The following is a 17,493-nucleotide window of genomic DNA, read 5'->3' as shown; positions in this document are numbered from 1 at the left end:
TTTCTCTCTCTCTCTCTCTCTCTCTCTCTGTCTCTCATGAATAAATAAATAAAATCTTTTTAAAAAGTGAATACAGACTCTAGACCAGGGGTTGGCAAACTATGGCCTGTGAACCCACACAGCCTTCCTCCTGCTCTTGTAAGCAGCGTCTCAGCGGCACACGGCCGCACCCATCCGTTCACGTACAGTTTACGGCTGTTTGCACAACGCACCTGCAGTAGAGTTGTGACTAGACCACATGGCCACAAAGCCTAAAGCATTTACTATCTGGCCTTTTGCCAAAAAGTTGGCTGACCCCTGGGCTAGACTCAGCCTGGCTATTGATCCGCACTATGCAGTTCACGCAAATTACTTGGCTTCTTCTGTTCTGTTTCTATAGCTCTCTGTGCCACATGTAGTTATCCTGAGAATACACATTGCTTGGGAAATGCTGTGTGCTCACTGAATGCCATCAGTTACTACTGCCACCACCATCTTCACTATGGCTGCTCGCTGTGCCAGTCTGGAGGCCCACTGCTCCCCACCCCAGCCCACCCCCTCACCCCCTCCTAGGGCACAGGAGGGAGGCCTCTCTCTCCTTTACTCCCTCCATCCACTTGAACACCAACCTTCATCAAACCTACAGAATACCTCCAAATGTCAAATGTGTCCCCATCTTTCCATGGCTACTGCCATTCCCTCTGCTGGGAATGCTTATCCTCTTACCCTCTTCTACTTTCCAAAAGCTTACCCTCCCTCTAGGCCCTCCTCAGATGCTACCGCCTTCACGAAGCCTTCTATGTCAGATCCTCAACCCTCAGCTGAACGTGTCCTCTTCTTCCCCTCCAGACCCACTTCTGCAGATGCCTGCCATCTCACACAGGAGTGGTTTCTGCCTTTTTTTTTAAAAAAAAAAAAAAAAAGGTTTTATTTATTTACTTATTTGACAGAGAGATAGAGCACAAGCAGGGGGAGCATCAGGCAGAGGGAGAAGGAAAGGAAGAAGCAAGCTCCTCGTTAAGCATGGAACCCAATGTGGGACTTGATCCCAGGACCCTGGGATAATGATCTGAGCTGAAGGCAGATGCTTAACCAACTGAGCCAGTCAGGCACCCCCATTTCTTACCTTTGAGTTTTGTGAGGATGGAAATCTCATGGGGAGAGTGTAATTGAATAAATCTGTCCATATATCAAGACCCAATTAATAAATACCTCCTAGAAGTCACTGTCAGAAAAACATTTGCTCCAACAGATACATTTGTTTATGGTAGTTTTGTTTTGTTTTGTTTTGTTTTGTTATCAGACAGTGAGAACCTCATGTGGCTTTCCCCTTTTTACCTCAGCTACCAGGAAGCTTAGAACAAAATTACTGTAACCACTTCTAGGAACATGCAAATACCTGTTTACCTGTGTCTGCTGGGCACTCTGTAGGAGGAGGTGATTTATACATGCTAAATAAATGTAGCATTATAGCACATTCTCCATGATGGCCTGAGCATTCTGCAAAAGGATAATGACCTTATGTCTGCAGGGTTTCCTCTGAAATCTGAGGCACTTCTCCATCTACTTCTTTGTTTCACTCCCATTGGTGGTAAAGCAGGAGAAGGGGAGGTTTATTTCTTTCCAGTTATACAAGTCAGGATCTCAAAGATTAGAATTATAGAATATTAGGGTTAAAAGACCCTCATCTGGATCAACTTCCAGAATGATGGACTAAGAATCACCAAAAGCCCACTCCCCCAATAAAAGGACGTTTGTAGGGTCTCCTGGAATGGAATCAGTGTCACTCTGGGGTCACAGCTCCTGTCCCCTCACATCCTGCAAGGATCCCTTCCTGGAACTGAAGGCAGAGATAGTGGGAGGTTGGGAGGACACTTGATTCTTGCAAGAGAGGGAAAGGGTGAGGGAGAGGAGACAGAGTGAGGGGGACATAGAGAAAGAGAATTTGTTATCTGATTATTAGCGATCTGGTTGTCTGGGCGCCCAACGTTGCCACGTTGCCTGGAAAAACAAAACTTGTCATTCAGTGAGCTTCTCCTCAACCACCTTTCTCTGCTCAACACTAGCAATGATCCCGGGTCTACTTTAGATGCCAGTCATAATTATGTACATGATGCTGCTAATCTGTTGCAAAATGAAATCAGATATCTCGCAAACCATGCAGAATGTAATGGAATCAGTTAAAAGTCTGTAGGAAAGCAGAACTGCAGGCGACACCGCTGGAGAGCAATGGGTGAGCAGATGCCACCCGGTGAGGACACAAGAGAAGAGAAAGTCAGCAGGAGACAGACAGCAAGATACTTCACACGGGAATAGTTTCAAGATCCAGGGATTAAAAGAAGCATTGGGGTAAAACAGTTCACTTTTGGTGTGTTTTTGCAAAAAGGAGCCTTTTCAAGAGAGGGCTGAGAAGTCGATCACCAAGCAAAGCATATTTCGTGGTGCTGTTATACAATTCTGTCGACACGATTAAGCTAAACGTCAACACTTCTTTTGCAATTGATCCCATGACTTACTGCACGGCTGCAATTCTAACCTAAGTGTCTTCACGAAGCCGTGAGAATAAAGCACAGTTCCATCACTTCCAGTTTCATTGTAAAGGTAGGGTTCCAAATCAAACTTCTTTACTGTGAGATTTTACCCTCCCCTGCCGGTAGATGAATTAACTCTGTGCTGTTTCTCTAATACCCACTGTCCTCAGGTAACCTCAGCCTCCTGGCGGCTCCAGTTCCCGTATAATAACTGCCCACTCCCTGACCTAGGCACCCTCAGCCACGGTCACAGGACGGTTCTTACGGAAACACGGAGGTAACTGTCACCTAGCCAACATCACCAAGCCCCTCCTATGGATCAGGCCCTGTTCCAAGGGTTCCATGTGCATCAACACATTTATTCCCCATATGAATACTGTACTGTAGACGCCCCCATTATTGCCTCCAAGGAGGAAGCTGAGGTACAGTGAATTTCGGTAATTTGCTCAAAGCCACACGGCTAATAAGCGATAGAAGACACTGTGCGGTGGCTGCAGGGCCCACGCTCTTTTCTGTAATGTCATAAACGCACCGCATGCATGTGAACATCACTTCCTGAGGAAAAGAGTGCTGTCTGCCTTGAAGGAACATAAGCAGTTTCTAGAACTGCCCCCAAGCCCAGACTTACCTGGGTGTGTTCAGGTTTCGATAGAGCTGCCCGAGGGACTCCAGCAGCCGCCCTTCCATCTCTCGGTCCCTGAGTTGATGAGCCAGGGCCAGCCAGTGCTCATGGTAGGTGATGCATGCCTTGGGGTTTGGGGATACAGAGCTGTAGAAATGGCAGAGGGATTTGGTGATCTGAAGCTGACCTGAACACAAAGCGGGAACACGAATGAGATCGCTTAAGGATAGGGCGAGGGCAAAGCGCGCTCTAACACTTTTCTCTAAAGCTTTGAGTAGCACAGGACATACTCACTCTTTAGGTGTCCATGCCTTAAGCCAAACAGCAATGCCATTTCATAACAGAGGCGACCACTGGCCAGTTGGCGTCCATGCACCAGGACTTGGGCCAACCAGAGAAGCACCTGTACTAATTCCATGTCCGTCTCCATGCTGGTCTGGAGTTCAGAATAGAGTCGGACAGCCTGCAGGAGATAGTCCTTGGCTGGCTGCTGAGCCCAGGACTTAAGGGTCAGGTGGCCAAGATTGGCCAAAGTCACTGCCTGGTTGCGTACATTCCCCGTTTCCTTTGCTCTGTTCAAGGCCCGGAGATAATTCTTGGCTGCCCTGTTCACCCACCCTTCACCTTGAAGTGCAAGTCCCAGGAGGTTCTGGACCACCCCCTTTTGGGATGTCTCCTTCTGGGAGTATAGGAGCGGTTCGAGGATGTCCAAAGCCTTCTTTGCCTGGCTGGCTAAGAGATAAGCCCATGCCAGGCAGAGGGAAGACTCAAAGGCTTCCTGCTCACCCAGCAGCTGCCCTACCACCAAAGCCTGGCTCAGATAATGGATGGCACCATCAGGAGACCTGTGTTGGAGGTACACTTTGGACAGGATGAGACACAGGGCCCTCTGGGTGCTCCAATTGCTCTGCTCCTCGCAGACAGCCAGCGCCTGCCTGAGTGCTGGGCAGGCCAGGGCAGAAACTTCACCCCAGTTTGAAAAGGGAACTCCAAGGAGCTTGGTGGTGTTCTGAAGAACCAGGTAGACCTGCCAAATTGGAAGGGACATCCCTTGGTCACCCTGGGTACCACGTTGCTGGACAGAGGCCACTGTAAGGTGTGGAAGATATTTTTTATCATACAGAAAACTTAAGATGGTGGCTGTAGCATCCAAGTCAGGAGGGTGTCCAGACAGGAGCTGCAGGCGCTCAGCAAAGGGCAGGACCTCCTCATGCCGGCCTAGGCTTAGGAGCAATCGGATGGCCAGAAAACAGGCCCTGGCCTCCAAAGGACAGCTGCCTGCCACAATGCCCTGGCGTAGTACATAGGCCACCACGTCGAGCTCATTCTTGGTACTAGACTCACGGTCAGGCAGGCAAGTCAACAGAGCACCTGCTTTCTCCAGCAGAGTGGAGCCTTTATGCCTCAGCCTCTGCCTCAGGTAGATGGCAGCCAGATTGATATACAGAGCAGCCACCAAGGATAGGTCTTCAAATGCCCCATCAAGAATATACACAGCCTCCTCAAAGTACACCCTGGCCTGAGAGAGTTTGACCTTTCTGACACTCAGTCGGCCCAGGAGGAAGCAGAGCCGGGCATGGGCCCAGGTCCTGTGGCTCCGCTTGGCCCACTTCCTTGAGGCCTCCAGGTAGGCCACAAGTTCATCCTCCTCAGAGAAGCTGTAAAAGGAAGATGTGAGGAAAGAGAAAGAGAAATCATAGAGGCTCTTAAAGTGGTCAGCGTAACCCTTGTGATCCAAAAAAGCCAATATGGAGGCGAAGTTCTCAGCCTCCTCCTCTTCCTGACCAGTGTTTAGGTCCATGAGCAGTTCTGGGTCATCTAGGTCATCAGGCTCCGGCAAGTGGTAGCTGTCCGAGGCGGCTGAGAGGAGCTCCTCCTCCAGGCTGGAGTCCTCAGAGCTGCTGGACTGTCTGGAGCCCATGGCCTGCTGCTCTTCCCAGCCTCTACCAGGCCTGGCCTCCTTAACGCCTTCAGGCTGGGACGCTGTAAGGGATAAGCAGAGTTGAGCAACCATGAGCACCTGCCACTGTGGCGGCCAGATCCTGGCAAGAGGACAGGATGCTTCTCTGAAGGACCGTAAGTCAGGTTCAGCATGATCTCTACTCACCACTTAGATCGTTTGGAAGATTCTGGATGGATTCAAACCCACCTGGGTAGAGATGAAGGACAGACCTGGTGTTAGGTCAGAATAGGCTACCATGCCTATGCTGCAGTTGCACCCCAGACACTTTGTGTTTAAATCTCTCTAAAAAACTGGGCAGGGGCAGCCCGGGTGGCTCAGTGGTTTAGCGCCACCTTCAGCCCGGGGCCTGATCCTGGAGATCCAGGATCGAGTCCCATGTCGGGCTCCCTGCATGGAGCCTGCTTCTCCCTCTGCCTGTGTCTCTGCCTCTCTGTCTCTCGTGAATAAATAAATAAAATCTTTAAAAAAAAAAAAAACTGGGCAGGATTTTCTCCTCCATCACCAGTGTAAAAGCTGCGGGGACCTGCAGAGCATCTTGTTTGAACTGCTCACCTTACAGGTGGGAACTGAGGGAGAAGTAAGACCCAGAGCCCAAAAAGAAAATCAGAAAAGCTAGAAACACAGCTCTTTTCCAGGAGTTGTGGGATAGGGGGTGGAGGACGAAATCTGAAGGCCCAAATCTCCCAGCTAGCTGACAGCAGAGCCATGAACAAAATTCCAAGTGTGGCACATTTTGTGGCAAACAGCATCCCCTCCCATTTCTGTGCATACAGCTTTCCTTCTCCCTCACTCACCATCATCCTCTCAACTGTCGTGGACTCAACTGCACAATGTGACACATGACTAGGTGACCAAAGGTGACTAATGAAGGAAAGAGGAGCATCTGTGGGTCCTAGCCTTGTTCCCTGAAGTGACTTTGTGGGGAATAAGGTAGAAGAAGGGGCTGTCTGGAGCACAGCTTTGGACATTCTGAGTCTGAGGTATTCCCAGGAGCTCTAGGTTGAGGAGGAAGTAGATCTATAGCCAAAGAAAAAAGTTGAGACTTGCAAAGACAGATTTAGAACACACCGCAGGTCGCAAGGAATGTGTTCAAGTCCTAGAAGAAGCCTTGGGACAAGAAAGCAAAGCAGCTGGGGTAGAGAAGCTTGTGAAGGAGCCAGAGAAGCATCTCCCAGCAGGTGGGAGGCAGCGAAGGAGCCTAGAAAGGCACCATCTGAGAGGAGAGGAGACACAGAGATCAAGGTGCCTCTGGGACAGCCACTTGACGTCACAAAAGTGGAAGAAGTCTAGATGAGAACTGAGAAGACACCTTGGATTTGGCAGCAAAGAACCGAACCCTCTTGGCAAAAGTGGCCACAGTGTAACTGTGGAGGCGAAGGCCAGATTCATGCCCCCCAGGACACGGGCTGCTGGAAATGAGATGTTACCTCTTCCCGGCAGAGAAGCAACAGCCTCCTGAGCCCTCATTCCGGGTTCTCCAGTAAACCTTGAGGACAGCGGAGCCCACACCGGGCCAAGCCTCTGCCTACTACTCTCCATGACAGTCATTGTAGCTACTTGTGATCTGTAACCTCCATAGGTAGAAGGCCTCACAGCCAAACGTGGGAGAGCTGGAGAGCTGGGCTATGGAGAGCTGTCCTTGTGCCCCAGCCCTTGCTGACACTAAGGACACATGCCAGGCCCTGGGGGAGCTGGAATTTACCAATAGGATGCCCCTGTGCTGACTGCCTTGGTGCCAGGAAAATCCTGCATCCAGCAGAGCTGCACTCCTGGTCTATCAATGGGAGGCAATGGATTGCCTGGGACGTGCTCCTAGATCTCTCCCTACCATTGGATCAATGGTTGGTGGATCCCTTAGATCCAAGTCTGTGGACTGCCCCTGCTCAAGGCACACCTGCAGTCATCCTGGATTTTCAGACCTCAACTCCCCCTACCAGGCAGTGCCCATAGCATCAGCCTCCTGGCTCAGCCTGATGGGTCATGTGATCTGTTTGTGGCTAGAAAGTTCTGGCAGGGCTGTGCAGATGCCTAGGCTAGGTGCTCCTCACAAATGCTCCTTGTGCATGGGGAAAGACCCTGCTGCCTGCCCTCTGCCCCAGGGAGGGCTCCTGTAGAATCTTTGATCTGCCCCATCTAATGGGCAGTGCCCCATCTAATCTGTCCAAAGCGGGGTGAATACAATACTACCCTCACTGAAGAGATGGGGGGAAACAAGAATCCTTCCTCAGATGACTGTCAAAAGGTGAAGGTACTTCCTGACACAGAGCAGTGAGCCCTTCCAAAGTAAGGGGAAAGAGTGGCATTCATTTGTTCAAACAATCATTCGGACACTAAGGCTCTCCCCCACCCAAAGCCAACACACCCCAACAGTCCAGTGTCAGTTTGTGTTGGGGGAAGCATGGTAGAGTAGGGATTGTCCTGAGTAGAAAATGGGGAAGGCTTTAATTCACCAGGGCCTCAGTTTCCCAATCGGTCAAATGAGAGGAGAAATCACCTCTTACAAGCTGTAACATTCTATGGTCCTGCCTTTATCGTTGGGGACCTAGACCTCCTTCAGCCCTAGAAGTGACCTCAGCCACAATTCAGGAGGTTTTCTTCCCCAAGGTTAGAATGGAAGGCTCAGTAGGGCTGGCCTCTCATGCTATCACTGGCCTGAGCTTTCAAAGGGGTCCGAGGAGCAAACACTCACTAAGCCGGTAGACAGACGCGATGTCAGTATGAGCAAGTGTGTGGAGGAAGCTGGCACACTCAGCTTTCCTATCACTTCCCAGGACCCACAGAGAGCATCTTTCCTCGTCACTGAAAAAGGCAGAACTCTTGTTCCTGCATTGAGACAAAAGACAGGTACACAGATCAGTGCAAGGCTCCAGACACAACCATTCTCTCTCCAGCCCAGGATACAGTGAAGGACATAGAGAATCCATCGACTGACTTGTCATAGCTGCAACCAGACTCCTCATCTCACTGCCATATACTGTATTTATCTATGCTGCCCAGGAAGAAGAGCTCTGAGCACTTCATTCATGAAGAAATGAGCTACATGGCTGCCGAACAGGTCAAAGTGGGAATGAAAACACCCCTTCTGTTAAAACTATCTCCAAGAGAAACAAAGTCCCTTTCCTTGACCCCTTCCCTTTCTTTGAGACCACTGGGTGCCCATTCTTAATGGAGAAATAGGAACTGACTGCCTCAAAAGTAAGAGTTGAAAAGGAACCATTAAAACATGTTTTGTTTTTGTTTTTTTTAAACCAGGTTATTTTAAGAAAACATTAGGGATGGGTGACACAATCTAGAGAAGCAATGAAAAAAGTTTGACTATGGTCAGAAGAACCCTTCACAATTGTTGACATCCTAATTCCATGGCACAGAACAAGAACATTATGTGGCATTCAGAGAAGAGACAGGAAGTGGGTAGAAGGAAGGTCAGGGGCTGGAAGAAATGACTGCAAATAATAGAAATCCTTATATTCACTGTACTGTGTAAACTCATTGTTAAAATTAATTTGCTTAGAAGTTTGTCATAGAATCAAAGAATGTGAAAATTAGAAGTTCCTTAGAAAAAAATCAATCCTGAAATCTACATGAACAAATTTTAAGGTCTCTTTCAGGTCTAAATAAAGTTGTAGGGGTAGCAGGAGGTTTAACCTCAGAATCCATTTTTTAAACAAAAATAACTTGGAAGCCCAAGGGGTTATAACAGCTAATACTTGGGGGTGAGGGGATCCTATTATGAATCAGACACTCTTATCTCATTTAATCTACATAATTGCCCAATGAGGTAGCTACTATTCTTATCCCTTTTTACAGAGGATGAAACTGAGGCACAGAAAAATAAAGTTGGTAGTTAAGAAGTGTTTAAAAAAAAAAAATCTTCTCCAGTTCAAGCAGAATTAAGGGAGGAGTGGGGATGGGAGTGCCACGGTCTGCTGCCTACATTTGTCCTCGGTACTCAGGTAAAGCCAGGGATGAGAAAACCAGGAGCTAATATGAACTGCTCAAGGTCGCACCACTAATTAGTGACAGAACCAGCACTAAAGATATGGCCTGATGTCTGGCCCAGGACTCTTTCCATGACACATATTGAGCCCACACCTCTCTGGACCGACTTCCAGATTCTCTCAGCACCATGAAAGCAGCCATCCTCAAAAGAGCATCTAGTTTAAATCTACAACTAAGTTATCTGAGATAAAAAGAACTATATGATTTTAAATTTCTATAGAACGTTTAAATTTTGCCAAGCATTCCTGAATTTACTATTTCATTTAGTGCCATGCTCAGAATGACACAGCTGGCAAGTGGTAAAGCTGAGACAGAAACTGTGATCTTCTGTCTCTGTAGCCCATTGCCTCACAGCTGATATGCTATGTCCTGAGTCCTTGGAATGTTCTTGGAAAGAGTCCAAGAAGCTTGAAAAATTACATTAGGGTTTTCCTAGCATGGAAATGAGGCTAGAATGGTAAGATTTCTAGGATATATGGCAGGCTGAAGTGTTCCACAGGGGGCTACTCTCACCCACAAACACAGACAAATCATAGATAAAATGTGACAAGGATAAATATTTTACTACATTCTTAGACTTGAAAAAAGGAAAGAGAAATGCCTGAAAGCCAGAAACAAAAGGAGATACCAAAGCCCAGTTGGTAAACAACAGCAGATAGCCCAGAGATCCCAGGAGTTTTCAGCCGGGATACTGGCCCTCAGGACTGGGGCTCACTTTGTGATGCCACCTAGGGACAGAATATGTGACTTTGGGTCTGTCTGAAGCTGTGAAGCTGACTTGAGCTCCCTACATAGCTTTGAGCTCCCTACAGCCTGAAGTCAGGAAGAACTACAGCTTCTGGGAAGAGGAGGTGGGAAAACTTGCCTGGCAATGACACACTTTCCATCTGACTGCATCCCTGCGGAAAGAAAAAATCAAACACCTGGACTTACACCATTAGAAGGTGTATATTCTGAATTACACCATACAGTGTAAGTACCACAATTGAAGAACATAACATTTAAAAACCAGCCCTGGACCACTGAGTTCCTTAATTTGCTGGGAGGGCAAATGCCAAAATTGTTCTACTGGTATATTTTCTTCAATCCAGGCTTCATGCAAAGACTGTCTTTTAAAATGTTGAATATTCAGGGCACCTGGGTGGCTCAGTTGGTTAAGCATCTGACTGGTGATTTAGGGTCAGATCAGGTCACATCTCACAAGTCATAGGATAGAGCTCCACATAGGGCTCACCCTCAACCGGGAGTCGGCTTGAGTTTCCCCCCCACCTACCGCCCCCCCAACATGTGCACATACTCACACATGCTCTCTCAAATAAATAAATAATTCTTTAAAAATAAAATAAAACATTGAAAATTGGTTCACATAGCCAAAAATACAAACACAAGAAAAGTAACTACTGACAATGAATGCCAGCAGGTTCACAAATAGGTAAATTAACACTAGAAAAACTAAAAATAATAACAATCAAAAGATTAATTTATAATAAGCATGGTTAAAATGATGAAATAAAAGACTGATTAGAAGCTACAATGAAAATGTGGAACGTAGTGAGCAGAAGTAAGTATATGCGGAAAATAGCAAAATACAAATTCTAGAAATGAAAAGAAAGGCATGAACACTTACAACTACAGGAGTGAGTTAAACAGCAGGTTTAGTCATAACAGAGGAGAGAATTAGTGAAACTCAAGACGGCTTGGAGGACATCACCCAGAATGCACCTAGAGGGACACAAAGATGAAAAAATATAAAAGAACTGATTAAGCATTAGGGCTAGAATGGCAAGTCCAACATACCTCTGTTAGGAATTCCAGAAGATAGACTAAAAAGAATGAGAGAGAGGCAATATTCAAAGGGAGAAGGACTGAGAATTTTCCAGAATTGAAGAAAGACATGAGTCTTCAAGCTGAGGAAGTGCACCACGTCCTAAGCAAAATAAATGAAAATAATATCATTTTCAACATGACTTCCATTTCTATAGGGCTATTCATCCTCCTGATCCATCTTTCTGGGTTCCATTAGCTATCGCTTGGCAAATCAACCTACAAGATGAAAGCATTAAACAGAGAGGATAAAGGCATAAAGCAATGAAATAAAAACAAAGTAGAAGAAATAATAAAGGTAAATGTGAAACTAGTGAAATAGAAAACAAAGAAACAAGAAAGATGGCCAACACAAGAAAACTTGTTTCTCCATCCAAGGATTAATGAAATGGACCCTGGCAAAACAGATTTGAAATTTTATGCTAGTAGTTATTGTTCCTTCCACTTTGAAGGTTATTCTACACCTAGCTAAATTATCATTCACAAGTATATTTTAAGTTTATTTGACACAAACAAGGACTAAAGGCTGAGAGTAGTTACAACTCACAGATCTCCACTAAAATAACTCCTAAAAGATAACACAGATGACATCTAACGATAAATATGTAACAGAATAGGTCACATCTAGATATATCATAGTACAAAACATCAGTAAGAAAAACCTAAAAGAGAGAGAGAGAGAGAGAGAGAAAGCTGCCTACCTGCAAAGAAATGGCTATGAGACTAACGGCAAACTTGTCATCAGCAAAAATAGATGCCACAAGAAACGAAATTATAAAGAAGACAGAGATAAACAATGTGAAGAATAAAAGAGAGGATATAAAAAATAGAATTTTTCAAACTTCTAATACTATGAGATATTGGCTCATCCCCCATGTTTGTTTGTTTTTTTTTCTGGTATTGAGTGCATTAATTTTTCAATCTTGCTTATTTTTTAGTTTACACATTCAAGTATCTAAATTTCCTTTAAGAAACACTTTATTAAAACAAACTAAATCTACAACGCGAATAAGTCCTAAATTTACTGTATCAATGGAAAAGAAGGGGCCAGTTACAGAAGAAACATGTATATACATTTTTTAAAACACAGAACTCTAGTATTTTTTTTTACAAATATCTGTTTCTAAAATGTATCAGAATGATGACAGGGAAGATACGTATCAGCTTCAGCTAGAGCCCCCTCACCCCCACCCCGGGGTAAGAATCAGGATCACAGGGTGAAAGTAGGAAGGAGTAACAAGTCTTCAGTTATATCTAAATTCATTTTTCCCTCAACACACACACACATATACATATACACACATATACACACATATCAAATACTTTTTGAAAGCATAAAACCGAAGAATAGCAAGGTGTGGCATTTGTCACCATCAGCAATTCTTAAATCTCTAAAGGCATGCTGGCCAAGACAAATACCATGTCTATTCAGATGGAATACCTGCCCCAAGCTTTAAGAACTGGTTTTCCAGCTGCTGTTGCTGTGAAACCAGGTCGCTGGTGTTGAAATATGGGCTGTAAATAAAAGGAAACTCACAACTTTGCTCCCGTGGAAATACAGGATCCCTTTCCTATGTGTCAGAGGCACAGACTAAATCTGACTCACAAGACAGCTTCTGAGAAATTTTACTCTCAATATATTGCCGATTTGGTTAAATAAATACAAATGGATGGATGGATGGATGGATGGATGGATGGATGAGTGAGTGAATGAATGAATGAATGAATGAATGAATGAATATACTTTAAGAAGTAATATACTAGCACAGGGAGGGAGCCTGTGGGAAGAGGAAGGAGACAGCAAATGCTGGACCGTCTTCAGAAACCTCATACCAAAAAAACAGACTAAGAGTGACACCCAGTGGCCAGACCACCTGCATAGCACACAGGATGATTCCCAGGAACTCCACCCAGTGGCTGCTGCTTGTATCAGGGTGTTTGTGAGCTTTTCCTCTCATTGCTGTGTTTTGGAGAGGTTTGTCATCTAGGAAGTGCTTGGTTGTGGGGTGGAGGACTACAATGAGTCAGTTCCCCTCTCCCCTCTTTCTTCCACCTCTCCCTCTTTCCTGGCTCACTTTCCGCTTCCCTACCCAATGTGCAGTCTCTGGTGATGGTCCCACAGGTGACCAGGTGGAGAGGCCAACAAAAGACACTATAGAAATAACCAGAAGTTCTCAAGCCACCGCTACGATACAGGAGGTGATGTTCTTTATGGCACGAGTATGTCCCCTACAACTAAGCCAGTTAAAATGTGATAATCAAATTAATTTAGTGGCATAAGTTATTGAGATTTGGGGCAACGTATGAGGTTCAGAAGTCCAAAAATAGTTTATGAAATCTAACACCTGCCCCCGATATCCTATTAAAACTACCTCTCAAAGATTACCACCATGGCAGGAACAGCAATAGTAAGAATTAATGCATATTGATTTTTTTTTTCTTTTTAACGAGAGACACAGAGAGAGAGAGGCAGAGACACAGGCAGAGGGAGAAGCAGGCTCCATGCAGGGAGCCCAACGTGGGACTCGATCCTGGGTCTCCAGGATCACACCCTGGGCTGAAGGTGGCGCTAAACCGCTGAGCCACCCGGGCCGCCCAATGCATATTGATCTTAAACACACACTGTGCCGGGCACCATTCTAAGTGCTTTACATGTATTAGCTCATGGCAACTCCTGACAATCCTATGGACAAATACTAATATCATAAGCATTTACAGATGAGAAACCTGAGGCACAGAGAGACCAATTAACATGTCCAAAATTGCAAAGCTGTAAGCTAATGGAGACACCCAATATGCTTGCGTGGCCAAGCATAAATGCCTTTCAGGCAGTCTGGCTCTCAAACTCTGATTACTAAGCTACTCGGCCTCCTGATGGCCAGGTACCTCCCAATGGCCACTGACGTCTCGATGACCAGTACCTCCCAGTGGCCAATCCCAAAGGCCTTTCAGCAGGCAGCCCTGCTTTAACCTCTCTGCAGTCTGCAGCAGTGTTTACTGTCCCCCCTCCCAAACCCCTTCCTTCCTTTCACAGGACTCCTTTGTTCCTTTGTCTCCTTTGCTACATTCTTTCTTCCTCTGCTGGGTACATTGTTCTTCCCCACCAAATCTCTGTCCTATTTATTCTTTCTCCCTCTTACTAGGACCTCAGCTGCAAAACTGTACGGTCGAAAAAGAACCCTAGAGGCACCTGGGTGGCTCAGTATTTGAGCATCTGCCTTTGGCTTAGGTCATGATCCAGGGTCCTGGGATTGAATCCCGCATCAGGCTCCCCACAGAGAGCCTGCTTCTCCCTCTGCCTATGTCTCTGCCTCTCTCTCAGGGTCTCTCATGAATAAATTTTTTTAAAAAAAGAACCCTAGATTTAATGTCAGGATTCTAGAATTCCAGACCCCAAGGTTTAGCCCTTTCACTCCTGAGGTCCTCACTTGCCTCTGGGGTAAATGAGGGGGTTGTCCGAGCAGTGGTTCCACCTTAGCTGTCCATTAGCACCACCCTCCAGAGGAGCCAGGGCCCAGCCACACGGATGAGATAGGACCTCTGGAGGCAGAACACGGGCATCCATATTTATGAAGCTTCTGGAATCTTAGATTCCTGATGATTGGTCCTAAGCTGTGCCCTCTCCTCCCTGTTTCCCTGCCCCTTCCCAGGTGCCAGCCTTGGTCTTTGAGCTCATCTCCTGCCTCCAGGTTCTCCCCTACCCTTGCACACCTTGCTCAAAACCAGGGTTCCAGTCTCATCATTTGTCACTCTTGCTCAGAGACCCTCACTGGCTCCCCATTCCCTGTCAGGTAAAGGACACAAGCATTCTCTGTCTGCCACATCACAGACCCACTGAGCCTTTGCTACACCAATGACCTCCTGGCAACCTGCCTCTCAACCAACACCAATCATTCCTCAGGATACCACCACACACACACTTTCCTACCTGTGATTGTTCTTCCCCATGGTCACTTGTTGAAATATCTTGCATTGTGCAAATACGGCCTATTTCTCCTGACACCGTCTTCCTCCTTATAAACTCCCATTTACCCCATAATCCTCCAGGGACTCAGTGAACGCTCTTCCTCATTGAGAGTCCCTTGAGTTCCCACATTTCTGTGTAGAGAACATGACCTTCTGTCTCCTCCCCCTACAAAGGGCAGGGCTTAGAGGGAGCATCTGCCCTTGGTCCATCTCCTTGGAGGCTCTTTTGTACAAGGGAAGACATTCTAGTCTGAGTGCGCAGGGCCTTGGACAATCCTTGAGCCACATTTTCCCAGGATCTCAGTGTGAGCAGCCAACTCTGTGACCCCTCTGGTACTTTCTGGGGGCAGGCTTCCTACTGTTTCCTATCCCCATGCAGGAAGCCCACCCCAGAGACTGATCAGTATTCTTGAGCCCTACTCCTCCATGACAGGGTAGGTGACACAAGCTGGCCATCTGCCACTGATTGGTCTCAGGGGTGGCTCTGCTTCTCAGAACCAGCCCTTCTGGTCGAAAAGGAGAAAAGCGTAAAAGAAGCATTCTAGCATCTAGGCCAACACTGTCGCTATATATTAAGCTTTCATCAAACCTCCATGGGAGGGTGCCTCCTTTCACTAAGCTGTAGTCTGTAGGTCTCTGTGTGTGCCCTCCCCTTACTGGGGCTCCTTGATTAGATGAGGTAGTGGTAGAGTACAAGTACCAATACCAAGTCTGCAGTGGTAACAGCAGGCCCTTTGTCTTGGGGTTGTGCCTCTCTCCTTGCACATAGGAAGGCCTCGATGACCACCTACTGATCAGAACTGAATGGACTCATTCCTTGATCACTCGTCCTCTACTTCCCATCACCCCTTGTGACATCCTTGGTTGTCAGAAAGTGCTCCTTTGACTCTATCTTGCCAGGCAACCCTGAAGTTCATCTGCAACCCTGCTCAACATGGGGTAGGGCCACGGAAGAAGGTGGCCCACTCCAAGATATCCTAGAGGGCCTCTCTGCCATACTCACATTGGGGAATAAGACTCAGGATCTATGTTCCTGGTGGGAACAAAGCCCACTTCTCCTGAGCGCGTCGACTTCCCAATGAACCACTGAAGCCCAGGTATGACAAAGCCGATGATCTCGATGCTTTCTCCCTGGTGAAAAGTCAGCTCATCCTTTTCTTCCCTCTCATAGTCCTTCCAGGCCTTACATTTTCCTCTGCCTGTGGAGAAATAACATCCAGGTCAGCCAAATAAGGCAAAACCTGCTCCCAGTGTAATATGAAATGAAGCATCCTCAGAATTTAGAATTTTAAGGACCAGTAAAATCCTACCCCCTTACCAAAAAAAAAAAAAAAAAAAAATGGCGGGAATGAGACAGGGTAATAACTGGCTTTTAATGTTGCCAAACTAGAACATTCAAAGAAAGACACCATCCACTTTCATCATCACTTTACAAAATAAAGGGTGTTATAACAAATGTAGGAAAGATCATCTCAGAATACTGGATATACCCTAAAGCTGAATAAAGTTCACTCATGGAAAACTGGGAAGCTTACTATATTGTCTTACTGTGTCTGATTTGCCATTATCATGTAAATATTTCATCATGATTAGCACAAATCCACAAACCAGGGTGAGAAACATTGTGGGATCTCTGTTTCCTCCCAGTTCCTTTGGCCACTATGACCCTCAGTCTCCCCAACTGTAAAATGGGAATAGTAAGAATATTTGTCTCATAAGTATTAGGAAAAGTCAAAACGATGAACAATGTCTGGTACCTAATCAAACTTCAAAACATGTTAGCTTCCTATCACTGGTAAACAGAAAACTGCTCAGGATCCAGAGGGATTTGGAAGACTCCCTTTCTGACTATGGTCATTGCTCAGCTTGAGACTTACCCAGCTAAGATCTAGTAATGACATATTTATGAGCTCTGTGCTGTCTGATTTACAAAATACATTTAAGCTCATTTTCTCAGATCTTTCCAAGAGTCCTAGAGAGTATGTAGAGTAACCATCAGAATCCCCTTTTTCTAGAAGGTTAAAAGGTGCAAGTACAGTTGTCGGAGGAGCCGGGTGTAGAAATCAGTCTCTCAACTGCTGGTTAACCCTTCTTTCTACTAATCCTGCTTTGCTTGAGATGCTTGAGATAATGGCTTTTATGTGTCTTGGTTTCCAAGTTTGCTTTAGCTTCTCTGCTATAGCGACTGGCTTTCCCCACCCCCCCCACCCCCGACATTTTTTATAAAGTTTCTATTGATTGGGTCTTCAAGACCAGAAATTCCCACCATTTTGTGGGCTAATAGGATCTATAGTGTATTAAACACTTGCAGTGTGGAAAAACTGTACTAAATGGTTTTCAGATGTCATTTAATTGATTTTTCATGGCATTCAAAATCAGCTTTAAGGTAACATTTTACTCATGAGGAACTTGCAGCACAGTGAGAGCTTGCGAATTGGCCAAGGTCGTGCTGATTTTAAGCTGTGGAGTAAGAATCTGAACTGAGAACAAACTTCACAGCCCCATATTCATAATTCCAAGGAATGCTTATACTGTCTTGGATAGCCAAAAATCTTGTTTATGGTCAGTTAATTGATTAGATCTAAGGTCTAAGTTCCATAATTACCTCT

The 17,493-nt window shown here is 46.0% G+C and overlaps 1 protein-coding gene across 3 annotated transcripts in view; it reads right to left on the bottom strand.

Annotated features, from left to right (window-relative positions):
- SH3TC2 (SH3 domain and tetratricopeptide repeats 2) overlaps positions 1-17,493 on the bottom strand; it is a 55,044-nt gene that overhangs the window by 14,978 nt on the left and 22,573 nt on the right. For 2 of the 3 annotated variants that reach the window (XM_025434193.3, XM_025434194.3), the window contains exons 8-12: positions 15,888-16,083; positions 7,785-7,918; positions 5,240-5,281; positions 3,427-5,115; positions 3,139-3,319 (exon numbers count right to left, since the gene is read on the bottom strand). In XM_025434193.3, the coding sequence (XP_025289978.1) occupies positions 3,139-3,319; positions 3,427-5,115; positions 5,240-5,281; positions 7,785-7,918; positions 15,888-16,083 (2,242 nt within the window). Of the gene's footprint in view, positions 1-730; positions 876-3,138; positions 3,320-3,426; positions 5,116-5,239; positions 5,282-7,784; positions 7,919-15,887; positions 16,084-17,493 lie in introns of all 3 variants that reach the window. The other variant, XR_003130671.3, reaches the window with a different exon arrangement.

This window comes from Canis lupus, chromosome 4 (genome assembly GCF_003254725.2).
Source record: "Canis lupus dingo isolate Sandy chromosome 4, ASM325472v2, whole genome shotgun sequence".
Classification (NCBI taxonomy): Eukaryota; Metazoa; Chordata; class Mammalia; order Carnivora; family Canidae; genus Canis; species Canis lupus.
This window is presented reverse-complemented; position numbering and strand designations above follow the sequence as displayed.